The sequence below is a fragment of the Scyliorhinus torazame genome, chromosome 17 (assembly GCF_047496885.1).
Source record: "Scyliorhinus torazame isolate Kashiwa2021f chromosome 17, sScyTor2.1, whole genome shotgun sequence".
NCBI classification, from domain to species: domain Eukaryota; kingdom Metazoa; phylum Chordata; class Chondrichthyes; order Carcharhiniformes; family Scyliorhinidae; genus Scyliorhinus; species Scyliorhinus torazame.
The window spans coordinates 107,678,384-107,705,393 of NC_092723.1; the positions used below are offsets into that span (position 1 = coordinate 107,678,384).

At 50.1% G+C, this 27,010-nt stretch overlaps 1 protein-coding gene across 1 annotated transcript in view; it reads right to left on the minus strand.

Annotated features, from left to right (window-relative positions):
- LOC140394048 (kinesin-like protein KIF19) overlaps nt 1-27,010 on the minus strand; it is a 467,556-nt gene that overhangs the window by 287,002 nt on the left and 153,544 nt on the right. The window contains exons 11-12 of the mRNA XM_072480844.1: nt 25,170-25,344; nt 1,755-1,956 (exon numbers count right to left, since the gene is read on the minus strand). Of these exons, the coding sequence (XP_072336945.1) occupies nt 1,755-1,956; nt 25,170-25,344 (377 nt within the window). The remainder of the gene's footprint in view (nt 1-1,754; nt 1,957-25,169; nt 25,345-27,010) is intronic.

The following is a 27,010-nucleotide window of genomic DNA, read 5'->3' on the forward strand; positions in this document are numbered from 1 at the left end:
ATCCGGCGGGGGCGGGATTCATGCCAGCCCCTGGCGATTCTCCGACCCGGCGGGGGGGTCGGAGAATCTTGCCCAAGAGGTCTACCGTTTAAGATGGATATGAGGCATTTTTTTTAATCTCAAAGGGTTGTTGGTCTGTGGAATTCCCTTCCCCCCAGGGCGATGGAAGCTGCGGGTCATTGAATATATTTAAGGCTGAATTGGACAGAGTTCTGACCAACAAGGGAGTCAAGGGTTACCGGGGGGGGCAGAAAGGAAAGTGGAATCGAGGCCACAATCGGATCAGTATCATCCTATTGAATGGTAGAGCAAGCTCGAAGGGCTGAATGGCCTACTTCTGCTCCTAAATCCTATGCTCCTGTGATTGTCTCCCCGTATCTGCATGGGTTTCCTTTGGGTGCCCCGGTTTCCTACCACAGTCCAAGATTTTTTTTAAATGTTTCCATTAAGGGGCAATTTACCCTGCACATCTTTAGGTTGTGGGGGTGAGACCCATGCAGACACGGGGAGAATGTGCAAACTCCACACGGACAATAACCCTGGGCCGGGATCGAACCTGGATCCCCGGCGCCGTGAGGCTGCAGTGCTAATCACTGCGTCAGCGTGCCGCCCCTCCACAGTCCAAAGATGTGCAGGTTAGATGGATTTAAGGGCAGCATGGTAGCATAGTGGTTAGCACAGTTGCTTCACAGCTCCAGGGTCCCAAGTTCGATTCCCGGCTTGGGTCAATGTCTGTGCGGAGTCTGCACGTTCTCCCCGTGTGTGCGTGGGTTTCCTCCGGGTGCTCTGGTTTCCTCCCACAGTCCAAAGATGTGCAGGTTAGGTGGATTGGCTATGCTAAATTGCCCTGAGCGTCCAAAAGGTGGGGTGGGGTTACTGGGTTACGGGAATTAGGTGGAGGTGTGGGATTGGGTAGGGTGCTCTTTCTAAGGGCCGGTGCTCTTTCCAAGGGCCGGTCATGACTAGATGGGCCAAATGGCTTCCCTACACTGTAAATTCTATAAAATATGAAATTGGCCATGCTAAATTGCCTCTTAGCGTCCAAAGATTAAAGTGGAGTTACGAAGTTCTGGGGATACGACGGGGGAGTGGGCCTAGGTAGAGTGCTCTATCAGACGGCTCGTGCACACCTGATGGGCTGAATGGCCTCCTTCTAAACTGCAGGGATTCTATGACCTAAGGTACTGTGACTACCATTTCCCACGAGTTGGTGAAGCAGCTGCATACTGAGTATGTGGTGCCACATTTCTCTGTATAGGTGCACTGAGCACCTGACTTGTCGCTGTTTTCTTGCCTTGCGGTTTTCACAGAGCCTGGGACCCCTGTGGATCACGCGTTAGACTGAAAAAGAACCAGTCTCAGTATCGCTCTACTTATACCAAGTTAATTGCCACCCCCATCTCCTGAAGGACTGAGTGAAGTCCGAGTGGACTGGAGTGAAATCCAGAGGTTGCTGGGATGGAGGTGACCTACCAATGTGTTGTCAATTCCACCATTTCTCCCACCCACTCCCACGTCCACGCACGCTTCCATGTTAAAACTGCTCTCATAAAATTGAACAGCACGGAAAGGGACCATTCAGCCCCTGACAACTGTGCTGAGCAAGCCTCCGTTCACAACGGCGTAGTTGGAAGACCCCGCCAGTGTGTGGAGCTGAAAAATTCCAGGCTGGAATATCTTAGAACACGTGTAAGGTTAAAGCTCGCTTTTCTCATGACTTGACCACCTTTGCATGAAGGGTCTCAGTACTTTACCTTGAGAGCTGCAGTTTTCCTCTGCTCGGTTAGAAGCATGCCGAGTTCCTCCCGTGCCACAGAAACCTCCAGTGGTTCCAACATATCCAACTCATCCGCCATTCCCGATTCACTCTCTTCGTCATCTTGCTCTTTATCAGCTTTCTCACTCCATTTCTCTTCCCACCATTTCCGGTCACGTTTTGCTTTCTCCCTTTCCCAACTGAAGAGAAAACACAGCAGTCTCAGCAAAAAGAAAATGATCGGCTTCTAATATCAACAGAAGAAAGGTACATCTGAATGTATGAACATACAAATTAGGAGTAGGTCACACGGCCCCTCGCACCTGCTTCGCCTTCAATAAGATCCTGGCTGATTGAACTATAAGCTCCCGCCTACCCAGGTAACATGTCACCTCCTTGTTTATCGAGAATCTATTTGGCTATGCCTTAAGAACAATCAGAGGCCGGGATTCTCCGAAATCCCGGCCAAGCGTTGACGCCGGTGTAAAAACCAGCGCGAGCAACACGGCGTCAACAGGCCTCCAGGTCGAGGCATTCACCCCTTCCTCAGGGGCTAGAATGTCGCCAGAGTGCTGTGCGCGCCACGGCCGGCGCGGGTCCGCGCATGCGCGCCACGGCCGTCTCCGCGCCAACCCCCGGGCAATATGGTGGAGCCCTATAGGGGCCCGGCACGGAGGAACATAGGGGCCCCCCCCGGAATGAGCCCGCCCGCCGATCGGTTGCCCCCGATCGTGGGCCTGGCCACCGTGGAAGCCCCCCCTCAGAGTCGGCACCCCCGACCCCACCAGGACAGCCCCTGTAGCCAAAACGCCGAGGTCCCGCTGGGTAGGAATATACGCAAACGACGGCAGCGCGACTCGGCGGGCACTCGGCCTGTCGATCGCGGAGAATTGGCGGGGGGGGGGCATTTAACGGCCCCCGACTGGCGCCGCGGCGACCGCGCCAGCACAATTGCCGCCGATTCTCCGAAATCGGCGGCCTGGCGTCGGACCTTTGTGGCAGGATTTCCGCCCCCCCCCCCCCCCCCCCCCCCGCCCCGCCCCCCGGCGATTCACCGACCCGGCCAGAGACTCTGCTCCCACTGCCTTTTGAGAAAGAGAGTTCAAAAGACTCATTACCCCCATATATAGAATCCATATCATGCAGAAGGAGGCCATTCAGCCCATTGAGTCTGCACAGACCCTCCGAAAGAGCAACCTACCTAGACACCGCCCCTGTCCCCACAACCCCAGCTAACCTGCACATCTTTGGACACTAAGGGGCAATTTAGCATTGCCAGTTCGCCATGTTCTATATTCTCCCACAAGAGGAAATATCCGCTTCATATCCACAGGTACCTCAGAAACAAGTCACATTGAAGAGGCAATACGCCACTCACCAAACAGTGCAGCCTGGATGAAAAACAACACCAGCCGAGTACATTTAAAATGAGTTCTGGTCCTGGTGAAAAATGCGACAGAACTCAGCTACTGTCATTTAACTCAAGGTTGTCGCACTTAATGAATATTCAACAGTTTTCGAAACTGTATTTGATCAATCGCTGTCAGCGACCCTTGCCCCATGGGTCTTGTGTCAATTTATATTATGGGATAGTGGGATGAGTTTTGTGGTGCCTTTGGCCATCTTATTTCTGTTGCTATTTTTGCTGCAATATAATGTAAAATATATACAACTGTTTTGGCAATAAGGTGAGAAAACAGCTCTTTTCTGAGTTAGCCAAAGCCTATTGAGTAGAGAGTCAAAGTTACAGTTTATATATACATTAAAACAGACTTCAGAGAAGGTAGGGCAGAATACTTTATCAAGCAATATGATTCTGTCAATGTTGTACATAATGTCGATAATATATTTGTGGTCTCCTGCTATTGCCTCCACAGTCGTGCAGTGATTTCATATTCTGGAGGATCTAAAAGATTGCAGTGAGGGATATATTACATAGCCAGCCAATCTGATGACAATTCAGGCAGCAGGAGTAATTAATAAAGCTGTAATAGGCCTTAGGGTCAGATCCAGATTTATGTACTCGGTAAGACCTGAGTGACTCCAAGCCTGTGGTATTTCTCCGAATATCCATGTTTATATATTAATTATGAAGTGATTTCACAATCTGCTGCTGGTGCTCTGAATTCCCCCGATACATCGCTGGACAGATGTTGAGAACCAGCAACTCCACTGACTACACAATAAGCATTGCCTACGCAAGATCACAGAGGAATAGGCCATTCAGCCCCTTGAGCCTGAAATGCCATTCAATTAGATGAGGGCTGATCCATATCTTTCCCTCCGTTTAGCTGCTTTGGTTCCATGGGCGAAATTCTCCGGTATCGGCGCGATGTCCGCCGACTGGCGCCCAAAATGGCGCAAATCAGTCGGGCATCGCGCCGTCCCAAAGGTGCGGAATGCTCCGCATCTTTGGGGGCCGACTCCCAACCTTAAGGGGCTAGGCCCGCGCCGGACTAATTTCCGCCCATGCCCGCAATGGAAAATCACATTACCAGCCTGCACAGACAGTGGTACTCTGCCTTCAGAATCCGCTTGGAAACCGAACTGGCTGAGGCTGCATACACATCGCCTCTCTGCATTATAGTGACAGCCTCTTGTCAGGTACCTTTAAGAAATGGTTGTTTATCAAATAGCTGCAGTGATGTCAGAGTGTGGGTGGAGCTGGGCTGTCTGTCTTTCACTTTCATTTTTGAGCTTGCAGCTGCAGGGTGTTTAGTTTTGTTTTCAGAGGTGGATAGCTGCATTAAAAGCAAGCAGCTGTATAATGATCTCTTTCTCTACAAGCTAAGGAATGTCTCCAGATCATTGACGATTTCAAAGTAATTCCTGTTTCCATAGAGCAGGCATTGTCAAACCCGGGGGCGCGACCCGCGGGTGGGTCACGGGAGGGTGTCGGGAGGGTCACGGAGTCGTCCGTCGCGGCGCTCCTGATCGCACAAACCTGCGCGTAACAGCCGCAGCAGGTTAGGTGGATTGGCCACGAACATGTAAAAGAAATGCGGCCACACTGCGCATGCGTGCCCGATCATCGGTGCGCATGCGCAGTGCGGCCGCTTTTTAAAAAAACGGTCGCAGCTTTTTGTTTTACAAGTTCGAGGGGGTTTTATTCATCTTATTCATTTATTTTATTCATTTAATTTTTATTTTTTTCATTTATTTTATTCGTTTTATTTATTTATTTTTTGATAACATTTTACAGGAAAAAAAATGCAGAACTTTGGACAGATGGAGACTCCATACTTTCCGACACCGGAAGGCTTCACCTTCATCCAACAGGTTCCATTGGAGGAGCGTGAACGAGGGCCAAAGGGACCCAAAACCATTTCCTCCATTTTTGTCAGCAGCAAACAAGGTAAAAGAAAATGGTGGGTCGTGCAGGTCGGCCGGCGTGAGTCGCGAAGATCGGCCGGCGTGGGTCGCAAAGGTCGGCCGGGTTGGGTCCCTAAGGTTGGTCAGTTGGTAAAAATGGGTCCCCGGAAAAAAAGTTTGAAGAACACCGCTGGAGAGCATTTAAACCTGCTGTCTTTATTTTAGAAAAGATTTAACTGATGGATATTGTTTAGCAAGTTATGAAAGGTTACCTATAGAATATTGTATTTGGGAAAGTATCAGTGTTTGTAGTTGATAAGATATTTACTGTGTGTTTATAAAATGATAACTGGATTCATAGAATAAACATTGTTTTGTTTTAAACATACTTTAGTTCTCTGCTGCATCACACTTGTAAAGTGGGCCCTTGTGCTCCCCATAACCAAAATCTATTAAAAGTTGTGGATCAGGTGAACTCCATGATATACTTTGGTGTTCTCTAAACCCTGGCCCATAATACTCTGTCAACTGAAACGTGACCCTTTACAGTGAATTACCTGATACCAGAAACACAGAAATGTTAATTCAGAGGAGGTTCCCACAGAGTCACAGCCATTGGAGAAAATTGCCAAAATTACTAGGTGACACACGTGTGCAAGGTTCATATGCAGGTAGATGTTTCAAAATCATATCGATGACATCATTAAAAAAAATCCAATTAAGGGGCAATTTAGCGTGGCTAATCCACTTAGAACATAGAAGATATAGTGCAGAAGGAGGCCATTTGGCCCATTGAGTCTGCACTGACCCACTTAAGCCCTCACTTCCACCCTATCCCCATAAACCAATAACCCCTCCTAACCATTTGTTTTGTGACTCAGGGCAATTTAGAATGGCCAATCCACCTAACCTGCACATCTTTGGACTGTGAGAGGAAACCGGAGCACCCGGAGGAAACCCACGCAGACACGGGGAGAACGTGCAGACGCCGCACAGACAGTGACCCAGCGGGGAATCGAACCCTGGCGCTGTGAAACCACAGTGCTATCCACTTGTGTTACCGTGTTGCCCAAACCTACCCTGTACATCTTTGGGTTGTGGGCGTGAGACCCACGCAGATTTGGGGAGAATGTGCAAACTCCACATGGACAGTGACCCAGGGACGGGATTGAATCTGGGTCCTCGGTAGAGTGAATCGATGACTTCAGCACAACTAGATACTAGATATAATCAAATCATACACATGTGCAGTTGACCATACCATTAATGGACAGGTTTAGCTGAAAGGAACAAGGTTATATTAATTTTTATTGTGTGGTCATTTAACCTCCACATCCCCAAAAATTGGTGCTTTTTAGGAAGTTAAAAGGTTAAAGATTTCAATCCCAACCTAACCTATGATTTCTCCAGGAGCATCCAACCCCCATCAGTAAAATTCACACCCTCTCACACACTTCCCCACCCACAATCCCTCTCTCATCCTCTACACATTGCTATCCACCTGACACCGAGCCTGCCAGCCTCTCAATCTGACTTGTGAGACTGGGAAACAGTGCTCAAAGATGGTGATCAGGTCCTGCAATTAAGATTTGGTAAGACCTGAGGGAAATCCATAGAATGATTTGAATGGTACAGCACAGGAAGAGGCCATTCAGCCCATCAAGTTTGCACCTGCTCTATCAAGGAGTTATCCAGTTACTCCCAATCCCCCCTTTCCCCCCAAATTCCGATAACTTTTTTTCCTCAAATATGTATCCAATTCCCCCTTTTTAAAAAAATTTTGAGTACCCAATTTTTTTTTTCCAATTAAGGGGCAATTTAGCATGGCTAATCCACCGAACCAGCACATCTTTGGTTTGTGGGGGTGAAGCCCACGCAGACATGGGGAGAATGTGCAAACTCCACACGGACAGAGACGCAGGGCCAAGTTTCGAACCCAGGTCCTCAGTGCCGCAGTCCCAGTGCCAACCACTGCGCCACATGCCGCCACCCAATTCCCCTTTAAAAGACAATTGAATCCCAGACCAGACCCGAAGAGTTGCTAGGATACCGGACAGAAACTCCAATATTCTATTTAATTGATAAGACTGTGAGGAATGGAAACTTTTCTCCAGCAGTAACTCCACACACAAATAGGAATATGGTATATTAAAACAAACTATATTATCAACACAGTATTAACTAACTTTAACATAACACAAGAAATAGCTTACAATTGCCAGTTAAACAATGCTTAACAATAAAGTGAAACACTTTATCTTTTCATCTCCAATCAACCAATCAACCAATCAACCGTGGGGCAGCACGGTAGCATAGTGGTTAGCACTATGGCTTCACAGCACCAGGGTCCCAGGTTTGATTCCCGCTTGAGTCACTGTCTGTGCAGAGTCTGCACATTCTCCCTGTGTCTGCGTGGGTTTCCTCCGGGTGCTCCGGTTTCCTCCCACAGTCCAAAGATGTGCAGGTTAGGTGGATTGGCCATGCTAAATTGCCCTTAGGTTAGATAGAGTTGGCAGCACGGTGGCACAGTGGGTTAGCCCTGCAGCCTCACGGCGTTCCCAGGTTCGATCCCGGCTCTGGGTCACTATCCATGTGGAGTTTGCACATTCTCCCTGTGTTTGCGTGGGTTTCGTCCCCAGAACCCAAAGATGTGCAGGTTAGGTGGATTGGCCATGCTAAATTGCCCCTTAATTGGAAAAAATGAATTGGGTACTCTAAATTTATAAAATAAAAAGGTTAGATGGAGTTACGGGGATAGGGTGGAGGTGTGGGCTTGGATAGGGTGTTCTTTCCAGGAGCCGGTGCAGAATCTTTTGAATTTCTTTTGTGTTAGCCACTGATCTATTCTCTTATTTCTCTTTATTTCCTTTTGCATTTGTCCAATATACTTTTTCAATTCAGCCTGGTTTTCCCGTGTGATCAAACTGGCAACTGTCGTATACCTCCTATGTATCGCTTCATCCCACTCTAAAGCCTGTGTCATCCTGGGAATTCTGGCTTTGGTTGTCCTTCCTTTCCCATTTCTTGGAAACTACCTCGACTTTACCCAAACCATCTCCTCACAGGATTGTTATGGTCAGGAGGAGGCCATCTGGCTCATCTGGTCTGCACTGCCTCTCCGAATGAGCAACTCATCGAGTTCCATTCTCTCGCCTCCTCGCCATGACCCTGCACATTCTCCCTTTTCAGATAACAGTCTAAATCCCCTTTGGAATACTTCAATTGATCCTGCCTACACCAATATCCCAAGCAGTGTATTCCGAACCTGAATCACTTGCTGTATGAAAAGGTCTCTCCTCATATCATTTTTGCTTCCTTTAATAATCATTTTAAATCAATGCCCTCCCATTCTCGATCCTTTCACAAGTGGGTACAGTTTCTCCCTGTATGCACTGTTCAGACCCCTCACGATTTTGAACACCTCTACCAAATCTCCTCTCAGCCCTCTTTTCTCCAAGAAAAACATGCCTAGCCTCTCCAATTCAGAACCATTCCCATGAATCTTTCCTGCACTTGCTCCAGTGCCTTCACATCCTTCCTAAGGGGCTGTTTAGCACAGGGCTAAATCGCTGGCTTTGAAAGCAAACCAAGGCAGGCCAGCAGCACGGTTCGATTCCCGTAACAGCCTCCCCGAACAGGTGCCGGAATGTGGCGACTAGGGGCTTTTCACAGTAACTTCATTTGAAGTCAACTTGTGACAATAAGCGATTTTCATTTCATTCATTTCATAAAGTGCCCAGAATTGGATGCAATACTCCAGCTGAGGTTGACTTCCACAAATTCAACATAACCTTCTCACTCTTGAATCTTGCTCTTGTATTCTGTGCCACTATTAATGAAGACCACCCCCACCGGGTCGGAGAATCGGCGGGGGCTGGCGTTAATCCGGCCCCCGCTGTGTCCCAAATTCACCGCCACCAGAGATTCGGCGGCGGCGGGAATCGCGCCACGCCGGTCCTTTCTCCGGCCCGTGATGGGCCGAAGTCACGCTGCTGTCAACCCTCTCCCACCGGCGTGGATTAAACCACCTTTTGAACGGCGGGACAAGGCGGCCCGGGCAGGCTCCGGGGTCCTGGGGGGGGGGGGGCAATCTGGCCCCAGGTGGTGCCCCCACGGTGGCCTGGCCCGCGATCGGGGCCCACCGATCCGCGGGCGGGCCTGTGCCATGGGGGCACTCTTTTTCTTCCGCCTTCGCCATGGTCTTCACTATGGCGGAGGCGGAAGAGACCCCCTCCCCTGCGCATGCGCGGGGATGACGTCAGCAGCCGCTGACGCTCCCGTGCATGCGTCGCCCGGCGCAGACCTTTCAGTGCCGGCTGGTGTGGCGCCAAAGGCCTTTCCCGCCAGCCGGCAGAGCGGAAACAACTCCGGCGCGGGCCCAGCCCCTCAAGGTGAGGGCTTGGCCCCTAAAAGTGCGGAGTCACCGCACCTTTGGGGCGGCCCGACGCCGGAGTGGTTCCTGCCACTCCAATACGCCGGAACCCCCCCGCCCCGCCGGGTAGGGGAGAATCCCGCCCCATGTTTCTCAGCCGTGCTCCATTTGCTGGCGATGGGATTCTATTTTCCCGCCACTTGTCAATGGGATTTCCCATTGTACCACCCCACGCCGCCAGGAAACCCGTTGGTGGGGCTGCGCTGCCAGTGGTAAAATTGAATTGCAATGACGGGATAATTGAGGCCCATGATACTGTATGCTTTATTAACTCTCTCAATCTGTCCTGCTACCTTCAATTTGCACATATACACCCAGGTCCCTAGGCTCCTGTAACCCCTTGAGAATCATACTCTTTGTTTTATATAGGCCAAGTCACTAAGTATCTTTAAGACTGAGATAGGTAGGTTCTTGGATAATAAGGTGATCAGGGGTTACGGGGAGAAGGCAGGAGAATGGGAATGAGAAACATATCAGCCATGATCGAATGGCGGAGCAGACCCGATGGGCCGAATGGCCTAATGCTGCTCCTACATCTTATAGTCTCATGCAAAGGACACCAATTGTTCCATTACTTGCGTTCCCTGACTGCTGAACATTTCCCCACCTCCCCCAGTCCCCCACAAATGGGGCTGGATTCTCCGACTCGCCCGCCGGGTGGGAGAATTGCCGGGGGTCGGCGTGAATCCCGTCCCCGCCGTCCTCCCAATTCTCCCGCCCCCCAAAAACCAGCCCAGCGTGAGTCGTGCCACCTGCCTCGGAGAATGGCGGGGTCCGGCGTGACTCAATGGGCCCCGGGGCTGTCCGTATTCTCCGGCCCGCGATGGGCTGAAGTCCCGCCTGTTCTATGCCGGTCCCGCCGGCGTAAATTAGAGTTGGTCTCTTACCGGCGGGACCTGGCGGCACGGGCGGGCTCCGGGGTTCTTGGGGGGTCGCGGGGGGATCCAGCCCCGGAAGGTGCCCCCACGGTGGCCTGGCCCGCGATCGGGGCCCACCAATCCACGGGCGGGCCTATGCCATGGGGGCACTCTATTCCTTCTGCACCGGAGGCCGTGGTCATCCGCCATTGCCGGTGAGGAAGTGAATCCCTCTGCGCATGTGCGGGGATGAGGGCAGCATGCGCTGGCGCTCCTGCGCATGCGCCGACTCATGCCGGCCGGCGGAGACCCTTCGGCGCCGGTTGGCGTGGCGCCAAGCCATTTTCCCGCAGGCCGGCAGGGCACAAACCACTCCAGGGCAGGCTTAGCCCCTGAAGGACCAGAGGTTTCCGCACCTTTGGGACGGCCCAACGCCGGAGTGGTTCACGCCACTCCCTCCCACCGGGGCCCCCCGCCCCGCCGGGTAGGGGAAAATCCCACCCTTTATTTATTTTATTGCTTCTGTTTTAAGTTCTATCAAGTAATTGTTTCCAGTTCCAGTACTTTGGATAATGTCACTGGGTTTGTTGAGAAGTCAGAGAGAAGCTGACTACAATTTTTTATTTTTCCTTAGACATGCACACTGTGGCAGATTCAGCTGCACTCGTGACTTCACAAATACTGAAGCAATCTGTGATCATTTGCAGCAAGACCTGGACAACATTCAACCTTGGGCTGAAGTGGCAGCTAATCCATGAACCACTCAAGTGTTGGGCAATGACCACCTCGAACAACCGAGAATCTAACCATCTCCCCTTGACATTCAATGGCATTACCATCGCTGCATCGCCCCACCATCAATGTCCTGGCGGTTACTGATTACCAAAAGTTGAACTCGAATAGCCATATAAATACTGTGGCTACAAAAGCAGTTCAGAGGTTAGGAATTCTGCAGAGAGTAACCCACCTCCTGACTCCCCAAAGCTTGGTACAAGACAGGAGTATGAGGGAACACTCTCCACTTGTCTTGAAGAGTGCAGCTCCAACAACACTCAAGAAACTCAATATCATCTGGGACAAAGCAGTCGACTTGTTTGGCACCTCTTCCACCACCTTCATCATTCATTCCCTCCACCACCGATGCACAATGGCAGCCGAGTGTACCATCTACAAGTTGCACTCCAGCAACGCATCAAGCCTTCTTCGACAGCATGTTCCAAATCCGTGGCCTCGGTCACCTAGACGGACAAGGGCAGCAGATGCATGGCAACACCACCACCTGCAAGTTCCCCTCCAAGTCACTCACCATCCTGACTTGGAAATATATTACCGTTCCTTCACTGTCGCTGGGTCAAAATCCTGGAACTGAATGTAATGAAAATGAAAACTCTCTCCCTAACAGCACTGTGGGTGGACCTACACCACTTGGACTTCAGTGGTTCAAGGACGCAGCTCTCCACCACCTTCTCAAGGGCAATGAGGGATGGACCACAAACGATAAACTAGCCTACATCCCAAAAAAGAATATATTAAAGCCAAGGAGAGCCAAAGTAAAGTTCCTTTTCATGAAGGAGATGAAAGTTAAATTGGATAACTGTAAATTAACATCAGTTATGATCAAACACTTAATATTAGTGAGAATTTAGAGATGCATAGATCTTCACAGGGTGGGCAGGATGGCACACAATGGTATGAATGAACAGAGACACCAAGGATTTAAATATAATGTGAGAGAAATTGTGCCAATTGTGAAAGAACACAGTTCACTCACAGGGCATGTTCCAATGCTCCTTAGATATTGACGCTCTGAACACATGTCAATGTTGCCAGCCACGTAAGGGCCCGTTGGTGAAGATGAGCTGAAGTTTGAACTGGTAATGCCATTGACTGTCAAGATGGTTAGATTCTGCCTTGTTAGTGATGGTCATTGCCTGGTGCTTGGGTTGTAGGGGATCAGTATGGAGGGGCTGAGCTGGGATGGGGTGAGGGGTCTAGGATCGGGTTCTGGGTTAGGGTTTAAGAAGGGGAGTGGATCAGGAATTGGGGTCAGTGCGGGGAATTGGGGCCATGAGGGGGGGGGGGCAGTAACATGGATTGCAAGGCATACACTGAAAGATTAATGCCAGATTGCGGTGTGGGTAGAAGACCTCTCTTTCTTGCTTCCTGCCCAATATGGCAGGCGGTGCCGCAGGGAAGGGACAATGGTACCGTCGAAGGATTGGAAGAAAACAGAGGTAAAGGACTACGGAGAGAGCAAACTTAGCAAAGAACCAGCACATCTATTATGAACCTCAAGGCTTACTAAACTGTAAGCTTCTATGATTCTATAAGTGAAGGATTAGTCATCCCCCACCACCCCGTTTGCAAGCTAAACAAAGTGCTCCTGATATCAGCAGCCCCCACTCTCCAATCTTGAACTCATTTTCACAGATACTTTGTGCAACAACCAGAACATTCTAAAACAAGAATTTGTTTCACTGTAATTCATTTTTCGAAGGTCAATTTCAAACAATGTATGGTATCTTACACATATGTATCAGTTCAGCTTGTTACAAAATGCAATGGTCGACAATGAAAATACTGAAATCTGCATATAGTACCAATCAAAGCACAGTGTTCTTTTTTAAGTATCGTTGCTGGTTGATTTACACTCAGTGTTGAATCAAATCATGTGCAACCTGCTGTATATTACTTATCTTTTGGAAAAAATGGTTTTCTACTTGGACCTCAATTACTCACCAACAACCTGTATTTAAACAGTGTCGGGAAGGTTCACTACAACCTCCCCAACTACGTGTAGGCATATCGAACTTTTAAAGAAAGACCTGTTTTAAGGAAATAAATAAGTACGTTGACCAAAATCTGGCTGAGATTGCTGTCACAAAGCACATTGATGTTATTTGCGAGGGTATCCCAACTTAGAACACCGGTTCGTGGGGGTGTATAATTTTGTTTTATTTTGATGTGAAGGGATAAGTGTGACCCCAGTGAGAATAAACAGCCCGGTTGTTGTGTAACAATTATTAAAGACTATTTATTGAGGATTTCCACCGGCGGCGGCTATGGAGTGGTCGCACTTTATACCCATTAGTGGGGTAGCTCCGACTGGAAAGTGGTGCAGAAGGTGGAGAGGGAGAGGTTCTTCCCAGGATTGGTGTGCCTACTGGCTATCAGACCTGGCAAAAAACAGTTAAAGGCCTGGCTGAGGAATTGGAGGGGGCCTATGGCGCAGGAACAATTGTGAAAATGTCAGAGGGGCAATGGTTGGTGCCAATGGGAAAGACCCAGGTGGAACAGTTGATGGCCTTCATCAAAGATGAATTTCGACAGCAAACGAAAGAGATGCACAGGTCGAAGGTCATCGGAGGAGAATAGCACCTCTGGGAGGGTCGATGGACCGAGTGGAGAAGTGCCTTGAGGCACAAGGGGCGAAGATATGAGAGGTGGATATGAGACGGTGGTGTCTGACTAGAGCGATCGGATCATGACCTTGGAGGCGGAGGTGGAGGACTTATGCAGTAAGTCACTGAGGGTGAAGATGGAGGAGGAGGAAAACAGGTCCAAGCGACAGAATCTACAGATTGTGGGGCTGTCAGAGGTGTGGAAGGAACGAGCGCCACAAAATATGTGTCAAGGATGTTAGCTGGGCTGGTGGAGCAGGGAGTGTTGGACAAGGCCCCAGAGGTGGACATGGCCCCAAAGTTGGACAGGGCCCCAGAGGTGGACAGGGCCCCAGAGGTGGACAGGGCTCCAGAAGTCTTTAAGGTAGAGGCCGAGAGCAGGGGAGCCGGATCCCGCCCATCAGCTGAGGAGGCAGGCTGCATGCAGGGAAATTCTAACGGTGAGAACCGAGAGGGGAGAGGTAGTGTCAGAGCCGGGGGAGATAAATGAGGTGTCCGGGGTACTATGAGAAGTTATATAGAGCAGAGCCAGGTGGAGAGGAAGGGGACATGGGACGGTTTCTGGGAGTTTCCAAGTTTGGAGGAAGAGAGGAGGCAGGCATTGGAGGAGCCGCTGGGTCTAAGGGAGGTAGGTATTAAGGGAATGAGGTTGGGGAAGGCTCCAGGGCCGAATGGTTTTCCAGCGGAGTTCTATAAGGCGTTTGCAACGGAGGTGGCACTGCACTTGTTGCAGATGTTTAGTGAGGCACTGGAGAATGGGGAGCTGCCAGGGATAGTGACGCAGGCATCAATTATGCAAATCCCGAAGAAAGGGAAGGATCTGCTGGAGTGTGGGTCATATAGGCCCATTTTGCTGTTGAATGCTGATGTGAAGGTGCTGACTAGGTTGGTGGCGGGAAGGATGAAGGGATGTGCGCCAGGGGTGGTGGCGGAGGACCAAACAGGTTTTGTAAAGGGCAGGCAGCTCTCCAGTAATATCAGGAGGCTCTTGAATGTAGTAATGACGCCATCAGTGGGGAGGGTGCCAGAGGTTATTGTCTTCATGGATGCAGAGAAGGCTTTTGATCGGGTGGAGTGGAGGTATCTATTTGAGATCTTGGGTAGGTTTGTGCTTGGATGAAGTTCGTGGCGGTGAGTGCGTTTGTTGTATGCAACTCAGGTGGCATGTGTGGTTACAAATGGGACGAGCTCACGGAGTTTTGGGCTGCACAGAGGTACAAGATAGGGGTGTCCACTGTCACCGTTGTTGTTCGCGCTTAGCGATTGAACTCTTGGCGATGGCTTACGGGGTCAGTGGAGTGGATTTTGAGGGGGAGCAGGGAGCACCAGATGTCGCTGTACATGGACGACCTGTTGTTGTTTGTGTCGCGCCCGCTGAAGAGTATGGATAGGGTCATGGGAATATTGGAGAGGTTTGGGGCCTTCTCAGGGTATAAGTTAAACATTGGGAAGAGTGAACTGTTTCCGGTGAATGCAGTGGGGCTGGGGGCCAACTTGGGGTGTTGCCATTAAAGGTAGTTAGGGAAAGGTTTCAGGTATTTGGGGATCCAGGTGACGAGGGTTACGATGCACAAGCGGAATTTGACAACATTGGTGGAAGAGACCGGGGAGATTTTAAGAGATGGGATACATTACACCTGCCACTGGCAGGGAGGGTGCAAGTTATGAAGATGAATGTGCTGCCAAGGTTCCTGTTTGTTTTCCATGCCTTCCGATCTTTCTTCCGAAGGCCTTTTTCGGAAATGGAGATGGGGATCACAGAGCTTGTAGGGGCAGGGAAGTTACCGAGGATAAAGAGGGCCCTGCTAAGGCAGCACGGTGGCACAGTGGTTAGCATAGCTGCCTCACGGGTCCCAGGTTTCATCCTGGCCCTGGGTCACTGTCCGTGTGGAGTTTGCACATTCTCCCCGTGTCTGTGTGGGTTTCGCCCCCACACCCCAAAGATGTGCAGGGTAGGTGGATTGGCCACGCTAAATTGCCCCTTAATTGGAAAAATTAATTGCGTACTCTAAATTTTTTTTAAAAAGAGGGCCCTGCTACAGAGACGGAGGCAGAAAGGGGGGTTGGCGCTCCCGAGCCTGCTACAGTATTATAGTGCAGCGAACGTGGAGAAGGTGAGGCGATGGTGGGGTGGGTGGCAAAGTGGGTTAGGATGAAGGAGTTCTACAGTGGAACCAGCTTGAGGGCCATTGTGACGGCTCCACTGCCATTAGCTCCGAGGAAGTAAACGTGGAGCCCGGTGGTACAGTCGACGGTCAGGGTGTGGAATCAGCTGAGGAGGCACTTTAAATTGGAAGGGATGTCGGTGTTGACGCTACTGTACGGTAACCACAGGTTTAAGCCGGGGGAGATAAGTGGGATGTATGGGAGGTGGAGGGAGGCGGGTCTGGAGAGGGTGAGGGACTTGTATCTGGAAGGGCAGTTTGCGGGATTGAACGAGCTGTGAGAGAGGTTTGAGTTGCCGAGGGGGAATGAATTTAGGTATATGCAGATGGGGGACTTTGCAAAGAAGAAGTGGAGGACATTTTCCAGGTTGCCAGGTACACCCTATTGGAGCAATTGCTGCCTTCGGATAAATCAGGAGAGGGTAGGATTTGGGATATGTATAGGTGGCTGGGGGAACGGGGGGGGGGTGAAAAAGTGGTGAGGATCAAGTGAAAATGGGATAAGGAACTGGGGGGGGGGGGGAATAGACTGGGGTCTATGGTGTGAGGCGATGCGCAGGGTGAACACAACCTCCTCCTGCACACGGATGAGCTTGATTCAGTTCAAGGTAATGTATAGGGTGCATACGACCTGGGTGCGATGAGTGGATTCTTTCTAGGGGTGGCCGACGAGTGTGAGAAGTGGGGGCGAGGGCTGTTGAACCTCATGCACATGTTTTGAGGTTGCGAGAAGCTGGAGAGGTACTGGAAAGCGCTGTTTGGGATGTTGTCCAAAATCGTGGAGTTGGAGGTCAGGCCAGGCCCAATGGTGGCAATCTTTGGGGCATCACAAATGCTGGTGCTGATGGAGGAGAAGGGAGCCAATGTTGTGGCCTTCGCTTCTCTAATTGCACGACGGAGGTTGAATTGGAGGGCGGATTCGCCACTGGGGGTGGTGGCCTGGCTGGGGGACCTGTATGACTTTCTACAGTTGGAAAAGATCAAATTTGAGTTGAGGCGGTTGGAGGAGGGCTTTGAGACATGGTGAGGGCTGTTCATGCCAATATTTGAGGAGTTGTTCATCGCGGGGGAGGGGGTGGAGGGAGGTTGGGGTAAAATGGGGTAAAAAGTGTACAAACTGTGGATTGTGATGTTATTAAGTGTGTTGTTGTGTATGTTACTGATTTTATAATAAAATACATGAAAAGGCTATTTATTAAATTAAACAAATTACACATGAAAAGGACTATACTGCAATTAAATATGTGAACCACTAAAGACGAACACAGGCCGGAATTTTACGGCTGCACCTCCGCCTGTGGTTTTCCCAGCGGCATGGGGTGGCTTTTATGGGAATTCGCATTGACTGTGGTGGAAGCAGAAAACCCGCCAGCGGACGGTGCGCCGCATCCCGCTACCGGGAAACACGAGGCTGGGAGGCCGGAGAATCCCACTCACAGTTTATGCAGAACGTCCCCCTTGTTATGAAATATATCTAGGATCCTGAACTCCTGAAGATTTTTCCTTTCTCCAAACAATGTCCCATCCAAATGGATTTAAGAGTCAAATCCAGCCTATAAGTACCACACAATACAGGGTGTCATAATATCCACTCATGTATATAATGAAGTGCAGACAGGCAGTGATTGACACACAGGATGACCAGTAAGCACACAACACAGTGCAGCCAATCACCAGACAGGACACTACCACTATAAAGCCAGAGGGCACTAGGTTTCCCGCTCTCTCGGGACCCAGCCACTGAGACAGTCGGAGTCCACGAGCTAGCAAGTGCAAACACCATGCGGTAGCTAGTAAGTCTGGTCAGGCTAAGGTCTCCAGTCAGTACAGTATAGTGTCGACCCACAGTTAAATATGTACGTTAGTTCTATTGTTCAATAAAACCGTGTTGGATCTTCTACAGTGTTAGAGGTCTGTTTCTCACATCGCTGCATCAAGTGCAGTCTACACCGAACCGACCTGCCTAACACATCATGGTACCACGGAGTGATACTGAAAATTGACAGACGTACCTCGAGTGAATCAGCACTAACCAGCAAGCAGCCGTCCGGTGACATGGAAAACATCCAGCCTCCTCCGCAGCTCCGCATCTCCGGCTGCCTCGGCACAAATTGGAAGCTCTTCAAGCAAAAGTTCCTCTGGTACATCGAGGCCTCCAACCTCGAAGCAGCATCGGATGCCAGGAAGATCGCGCTATTTCTCTCCACCGCGGGGGACCACGCCATCCACATCTGCAACTCCCTCACGTTCGCTGACGGCGAACACAAATCGAAATTCAAAACAGTCCTGATGATGTTTGACAGCCACTGCGACATTGAGGTGAATGAGTGCTTTGAATGGTACATTTTCCAGCAGTGGCGTCAGGGTAAGGATGAACCTTTTCAGTCCTTCGTCACCCATCTCCGCATCCTAGCGCAGTCATGTAACTATGACTCGACGGCTGATTTCATGATCCGGGATCAGATCGTTTTCGGGGTCCACTCCGACTCCCTTCGACAGCAGCTCCTGAAAGTCAAACAGTTGACCCTCTCTGTCGCTATCGAGACGTGCGTTGTCCATGAGCATGCTAAGAATCGTTACTCCAATATCAGGGCGGCAGAAACTGCGAAGCTGGCCTCCCACGAGGCGGAACGGGTGCAGGCCATTGCACAAATGCAAGGCCTGAGCATCAAGAAGAATGTCCGTTTCGTGCGTTTTTCCCGGGTCCCTGCGCATGCGCGCCACGACCGAGTGGACGACGAGCCCAACAACCCGACTGCGCAGGTGCGAACATCGACCGACCGCACTGCGCATGCGCGATGGGGCACGGAACGCGCTGACGCCAACGTCATGACGTGTCCGAATTGTGGCTCCGTCCACTTAAAGCGGCAATGTCCGGCAGAAGGATGCTGGTGTCTACAGTGTGGCAAGCTTGGCCACTACGCAGCCCTTTGCAGATCTGCTCCACCGCTCAGCAGTCAGCGATCCCAGCTGCGGTGCAGAAGTGTCCGCTCAATACAACAAGGCATGCCAGATTACGATCCCGACAGCCCAACGGACCCTGATGCTGAGTGCCTCAAGTCCCCATACCGGGTGGGCATCATAACTACACATGCGCTGCCTTCCACCACACCTACGCAACGCCTCTCGATCCTCAGTGTGGATCCCGACGACGGGTGGTCTGCTGGCCTCACAGTGAACAAGGCCCGCATCCGATTTAAACTGGACACCGGCGCATCGGCGAACCTCATCTCGAAATCCGACCTCGACACCATCCGCGCCAGGCCAAGCATTCTTCCACTGGCCTGCCAGCTCCTTGACTACAATGGCAATGCCATAGCTGCCAGTGGCTCCTGTCAACTGGGGGTATCCAATAAGGCGATCAAGGTGATGCTGCGGTTTGAAATCGTCGGGCCTGACAGAGCATCTCTGCTCGGTCTTCGTGCCTGCAAGCTCCTGAACCTTGTTCAACGCGTCCACACCATGTCATCATCACTGGCGACGGCCTCGCCCGATGGAAACTTGCAAGCCGACATAGATGACATCATCACGCAGTACCACAGCGTGTTCGATGGAATGGGCATGCTCCCATACCGATACAAAATCCTGCTCAAGCCGAACGCTACCCCTGTAATTCATGCACCTCGCCAGGTGCTGGCGCCCCTCAAGGATCGTCTGAAGAAGCAATTACATGACCTCTAAAGCCAGGGCATCATATCAAAGGTTACAGAGCCCACAGACTGGGTCAGCTCCATGGTCTGCGTCAAGAAGCCGTCAGGGGAGCTTTGCATTTGCATTGACACTAAGGATCTAAACTGCAAAATCATGAGGGAGCATTACCCGATGCCAAAACGAGAAGAGTTGACCAGTGAGATGGCTCATGCCAAATTCTTTACCAAGCTCGACGCCTCCAAGGGTTTTTGGCAAATACAACTGGACGTGTCCAGTCGCAAGCTGTGCACGTTCAACACCCCGTTTGGTCGTTACTACTACAACCGGATGCCTTTTGGCATCATATCTGCCTCCAAAGTATTTCATTGCATCATGGAACAGATGATGGAGGGCATCGAGGGGGTGCGAGTATAAGTTTACAATGTCATTATCTGGTCCACAATGCCCCAGGAACACATCACTCACCTCAAGAATGTATTCCAAAGAATCCATGAACATGGTCTTCAGCTCAACAGGGCCAAGTGCTCATTTGGTCAATCGGAGATCAAATTCCTAGGTGACCGCATCTCGCAGCAGGGCGATCGGCCAGACGCCGACAAGGTCTCAGCGATCAACGCCATGAAGACCCTGGAGGACAAGAAGGCGGTCCGCCGCTTTCTCGGAATGGTCAACTTCCTCGGGAAATTCATTCCCAATATGGCATCCCTCACCACGGCCCTCCGCCACCTCGTCAAAAAGTCGACGGAATTCCAGTGGCTGCCCACACATGAAGAGGAATGGTGCGAGCTGAAAGCAAAACTCACGACAGCCCCGGTCCTAGCCTTCTTCGACCCAACCAAGGAAACCAAGATATCAACTGATGCAAGCCAGGATGGCATTGGGGCGGTGCTCCTTCAGCGGGTGACTCCGCGTCCTGGGCTCCAGTGGCGTATGCCTCCAGGGCCATGATGCCCACTGAGCAATGGTACTCTCAGATTGAGAGGGAGTGTCTGGGCCTCCTAACACGGATAGTCAAGTTCCACGACTATGTTTATGTCCTGACGAAATTCATGGTAGAGGCGGACCACAGGTACGAACCTGCCTGCTTACCATTGGCTGGGGACTAATGACAATCCCACAATCCTGTGGGAGTATGAGCTTCCCCAATGAGGGGGGCAGAGAAATCATTAGCAGACTCCCTGTATAAATAAAGCTGGCCAGTTTGGAACCAGCCAGGAAGGAGTGAGCAGCAAGCGAAGTTGCTGCTGCTGTTGTATATATATGTTATTATAAATAAATGTTATTTCTTTGTATCCTTAAAACTCGTGCTGGATTCTTCGTGGCCCTCACAAAACTGGCGATGAGGGTTAAAGGAATAGCTGTCTACACTGCTGAAGCCACCTCCCTGGATTTTTGTTGGATACAGGTTGGAAGTTGTTTTCTATTACACCATGCCTCTGTACGGACGTTCGGATGTTTTTGATGCTGCGCTGGAATGCTGGAGCCAGTACGCACAACGGATGCGTTACTATTTCCGGGCAAACAACATCACCGAAAACGAGCGCCAGGTGGTCATATTGCTCACCGCCTGCGGCCCGCATATGTTTGGGGTGGTTAGGAGCCTTACGTACCCAGCTGAGCCGGACACCAAAACGTTTGATGAATTTGTGAACTTAGTGGGGCAACATTTTAACCCAACCCCGTCCACGATAGTCCAACGTTACCGGTTTAATACCATTGAGAGGACCCCAGGAGAATCCCTTGCCGACTTCCTATCCAGGCTACGCAGGATTGCGGACCTTGTCAGAAATGTTACGCGACCGTTTGGTTTGCGGTATTTACAATGTGGACACCCAGAGGAAGTTGTCAGCTGAGCCAACATTGACTTTTCAACAGGCCATTCAAATAGTATTGTCCCGATAAAGCGCAGAATGAGGAGTGCAGGAGCTTAAAGGGAATTAAGGTGCATGCCTTCTGTCCGAAAACGTCCCCCCGCACTCCTGCGGTACCTTGGGCGAGGCGACGTCCGGATCGGAGCCAGTGGCCGTCGGACATTCCTCCACGAAGGGTGCCTTCTCCAGAACCAATGGACGAGGAGCCATGTCCGTGTCAGACTTGTAAGCGCCGACCCCGTCGCGGACGCCGGTCCAGGGGGCACCAGAGGCGCCGTCGTTCCGACCGAAACTGGGACCAGTCCAGGGGCCGTACCTTCCATGTGGATGAACCTGCGGCGACTACTCCTGAGGACGTGGAGACGGAGGATGACTGCCTGCAGCTGCATTGTGTGGCAGCTCCCCGTGTGGCCCCCATTAAGGTGACAGTACGGGTCAATGGTCATCCGCTTGAGATGGAGTTGGACACTGGCGCAGCGGTCTCCGTGATCGCCCAAAGGACATTCGACCGCATCAAGCAGGGTATACAGACCCTTACATTAACCGACTCACAGGCCAGGTTGGCCACCTACACGGGGGAACCATTGGACATTGCACGAACTACGATGACCCCTGGTGTTTATGGATGCCAGGAGGGGCGTTTCCCACTTATCGTGGTGCGCGGCCATGGTCCCAACCTGTTGGGTCGGGACTGGTTGCGCCATTTGCAGCTGCAGTGGCAGCACATCCTCCAAACAGTTTCTGGAGGGTTGACTGAGGTGCTAGGATGATACCCAGATGTATTCCAGCCCGGTTTGGGGAAAATAAAGCCCGTATCCAAGTCGAACCAGGAGCCACACCGCACTATTTCCGGGCGCGCCTGGTGCCTTATGCCTTTTTTGAGAAGGTAGAAGGGGAGCTCACTCGTTTGGAAACTTCGGGTATTATCAGGCCCATCTGTTTCGCTGACTGGGCAGCACCAGTTGCACCTGTAATGAAGCCAGATGCCACAGTTCACTTGTGAGGCGACTATAAACGGACAGTGAATACGGCTTTCCGACTCGACCGATATCCAATGCCTCGCATAGAGGATCTCTACGTGGAGCTTGCAGGCGGACTCTCGTTCACAAAATTAGATATGAGTCGCGCCTTCCTACAGTTGGAGCTGGAGACCCTGCCTCCCGACCATATATAATGATTAATGCACTCAGGGGCCTGTATGAATATACAAGTTTGCCCTTTGGAGTATCCTCTGTCGGGGGGGGGGGGGGGGGGGGGGGGATGTTATAACCTGCCTGCTTACCATTGGCTGGGGACTAATGACAATCCCACAATCCTGTGGGAGTATGAGCTTCCCCAATGAAGGGGGGCGGAGAAATCATTAGCAGACTCCCTGTATAAATAAAGCTGGCCAGTTTGGAACCAGCCAGGAAGGAGTGGGCAGCAAGTGAAGTTGCTGCTGCTGTTGTGTATATATGTTATTGTAAATAAATGTTATTTCTTTGTATCCTTAAAACTTGTGCTGGATTCTTCGTGGCCCTCACAAAAAGCAGGTACAAGTAGAAAGAAACAGGAAAGCCTCTTCAGTTAATCCTGCAGAGACAACCGGGTCATCCTTCCCTCTGGGACAAGCCAACAAGTGTCTCTAACAGGCCACAAATCTACCAAAGTCAGCTCTACTGAAATCACCCAATTTAACAGCCGCAATGTCCCACTATCGACGCCTCACAGGCAAGCCAGTGACTGATCTGAATATCTTTTTAAAGTTTTATTTGGACTCTTAACTTCTCATTTCTGATGTGTGTGTGTTGTGTCTTTATTATTTTTTCTTGCGTGTAAGTAACTAATAAATTTACTCTTGCTTTGACTCAAGAAATCCAGGTTAAATTGGCTCCTTATAAAACAGAAAGACATGTGGATTAGGGAAAGTTATCCCCAGGGGGAAAAGATTTCAAACAAATCTTTGTTGTGACCAAGCAAGGAGGTTGGAACAAAGGGAAGCCATCTCCATCCTCCTTACCCAGTCGTAACAAAATTGGGGATCTCTTCCGGGATTGGAAGCATAGTGTCTTTAACAAAATAGATCAAGGGCTTGCACAGTTGAGGGTTGTACTGGAGCGGGGTTCAGAGATGTAGGGCTTGTGGTTGAGGCTGAAGGTTAGGACACATGGAGTAAAGTAGGTTTCAAGGAGACTTCATAGAAACACAGAATCCCTATAGTGCAGAAGGAGGCCGTTCAGCACATCGGGTTTGCACCGATCCTACCTAGGCCCAATCTCCTGCCCTATTCCTGCAACCCCTGCATAAAGGGCAATTTAGCACGGCCAAACCACCTAACCTGCACATCTTGGGACTGTGGGAGGAAACCAGAGCACCCGGAGGAAACCCAAGCAGAACGTGCAGACTCCGCACAGACAGTGACCCAAGCGGGAATCAAACCTTGGACCCTGGTGCTGTGAAGGGGGGGGGGGGTGCAAGTGGGGAGGGGTTTATCGGGACCTCTCCGAGGTTGGGGAGGGAGCGGGGGTCGAAAACGGGGTGGGTATCTGAAAGTGAGGGGGAGGAAAGACAAAATGGCGCCCTGATTTACAAACATCCTTTCCTGCTGGGCTCGCTGGCAGGAAATTACGCTAAGTGGGGCCTCGGCAGAGAGAAACACCAGAAGGTCATAAGAAATGGCCAAGTGCCATTGAATAGCGGGTGTTTCTCACCCCACTAAACACCACACTAAACCCACCCAAAACCAGACATAGATTTATTTTCCTGTTTAAATCACACCCGTCATGTTGAAGGTAATGGCTGGACTGGATCTGATGCTCCTGCTAATTTGGAAATAAAACCCAAGAGAATGATATTTCTGCTAAAAAAAAAAACAATCAGCCAAACAACGGCAAGAGTAGCTGAAGAAAAGTAGCAACTGTGCTCTTAAAAAGGACTGTGCACCGTGATCAGCATGCACCGTAAAATGAGGGGTTGCGCCGCTGCTGTGACTTTAACTGCCTTCCTGCCAAATAGCTTTCCCATACAGCTCAATGAATGCTTTGACTGCAGTGGATATAATGTACTTTTAATTTACTTTCTGCATTGACAGCCAGAAAGAATTTCCCTTGGGTTTCAAACACAACCGAGCTTTCGGTTGATACTTAAGTCACAGTCATAAATCGTTCATGAAGCCCTAATGTCGCTCAGTCGTAAAAAATAAACTTAAAAGGAAATACACATCATGGTGCGAAGCTGGGCAGCATAACTGGAATATTAAAGGCCTTAATAGTGATACCCAGGATAGCAAGAGACCAAGAAGCTGCAACAATGGACAATATAAAGGATGCCAACTCCACGCTAGTGGTTTCATCCAGCACCAAACATTGTGTGTGTCCCAAAAGGAGGTATTAGCAGCCTTGGAATAAATACAAGGACCTTTCTTGTCACTGTTCCTCCTTCATCAAAAGGTAAAAAAGGCAGTGAAGGAAATGAAGGAAACCAGTAAAACCTGTTCAAATCGGACTTGTATACCTTCCAATGGATTGCTGTTTTATACTGGGATTTGAAAATTGAGGGGGCTCTCTCCAAGGTTATGGGAAAACCAGCATGATATATGTCTGATGCAATATGCACACATAAAAATCGCTGAATCATATGAGACAAGCAAGTATATTGTTCACTAATGTCCTGCAAAGTTCAGTGCATTTGCTTTTAATCAGCCGTTACAGTCCTTGTGGTATTATTAAGATGCTTAGGAACTCACTCAGCTATGGTTAATAAATGTCTGGAGGTGTCAATGTGAAGTTCCATGTTGGTGTTTTCAAGCTCCACAAGGCTGCGACGGATCTCCATTTGTTGCCGAAAAGCAATCATCAGTTGGTCTTTCAGCCGGTCCATCTCCCCTCGGTTGTACTGCACCGAATGCTGCTGGACCTCAGCTGAAAGTACATTACAAAACGATGACGTGTGAATTGAGTTACCATTTATGAGAAACCTAACTGGACCAGCTACATAAATACTGTGGCTGTAAGTACTGGTCAGAGGCTGGAAACTCTGTGGTGATTAAACCACCTTCTGACTTCTTAAAGCCTGACCACCATCTATAGGACACAAGTTAGAACTGAGATGGAATATTCTCCACTTGCCTGGATGATGATAGCTCCAATAACACTCAAGAAGCCTCGGAATAAAGAAGCCTGCTTGATTGGCACCTTAATTATTCACTCCCTCTATCTCTGACACGCCGACAGTATGTACACCATCTACAAAATGCACTGCAGAAACTCACCAGGGTTCCTTTAACGTGCACCTTCCAACCCTCATAGAGCCATAGAAAAATTACAGCACAGAAGGAGGCAATTCGACCCATCTTGATCATGGCAGCCCGAGGACACCCAGGTGCCTTTTCTAATCCCACCTTCCTGCACCCAGTCCATCGCCCTGTAGCTCACAGCACTTAAGGTGCAGGTCCAGGTCCTTTTTAAAAGAGTTTAGAGTTTCTGCCTTCACCACCAACTCGGGCAGCGAATTCCAGACTCCCACTACACTCTGTGTAAAAAGGTTCTTCCTCATAGTCCCACTGCACATTCTGTCACTTATCTTGAACACCCCGAGAAGGACAAGGGCAGGAGGTGCATCGGAACACCACCACCTACAAGTGGACTTTTTATTTCTGAAATCTCTCCAGTGGTGCCAATTACACAGAATTGCACTGACCTTACAACAGAAAATTAGGTTATTTGGTCAGCATTTAGTCTCCTCATGACCTTCCTCCCAACCTATTTCAAGTAACCTTATCAGGATATCACAAAACATTGCAAAATATTCACACCAGGGAAACAGGTTGGTCTGCCCAGTAAGTCTTTGTCGGTATTTATTCTCCACATGATTGAGTTTAAGATCGCGAGGGTTTGCTGCAGCTTTATAAAATCCTGGTCAGACCACACTTGGGATATTGTGTCCAGTTCTGGTCGCCTCATTATAGGAAGGATGTGGATGCTTTGGAGAGGGTGCAGAGGAGATTTACCAGGATGCAATCTGGACTAGAGGGCATGTCTTATGAAGAAAGGTTGAGGGAGCAAGGGCTTTTCTCACTGGAGTGAAGAAGGAAGAGAGGTGAGTTGATAGAGGTGTACAAGGTGATGAGAGGCATGGATAGAGTGGATAGCCAGAGACTTTTCCCCAGGGCGGAAATGGCTGTCACAAGGGGACATAGTTTTAAGGTGATTGGAGGAATGTATAAAGGAGATGTCAGAGGTAGGTTCTTTACACAGAGAGTGGTGGGTGTATGGAATGCACTGCCAGCGGAGGTGGTGGAGTCAGAGTCATTAGGGGCATTTAAGCGACTCTTGGACAAGCACATGGACAGCAGTAAATTGAAGGAGTGCTGGTTAGGTTGATCTTAGATTAGGATAAATGGTTGGCACAACATCGTATGCCCTATAAACTTCCTCCCACTCTTCTTGATTGGCACCCCATCCGCCAACCTAAACATTCACTCCCTTTACCACTGACGCACAATGTGTACCATCTACAGGATGCACTGCAGCAACTCACCAAGGCCCTTTGACAGCACCTTCCATACGCCTGCCCTCTGACACCTCA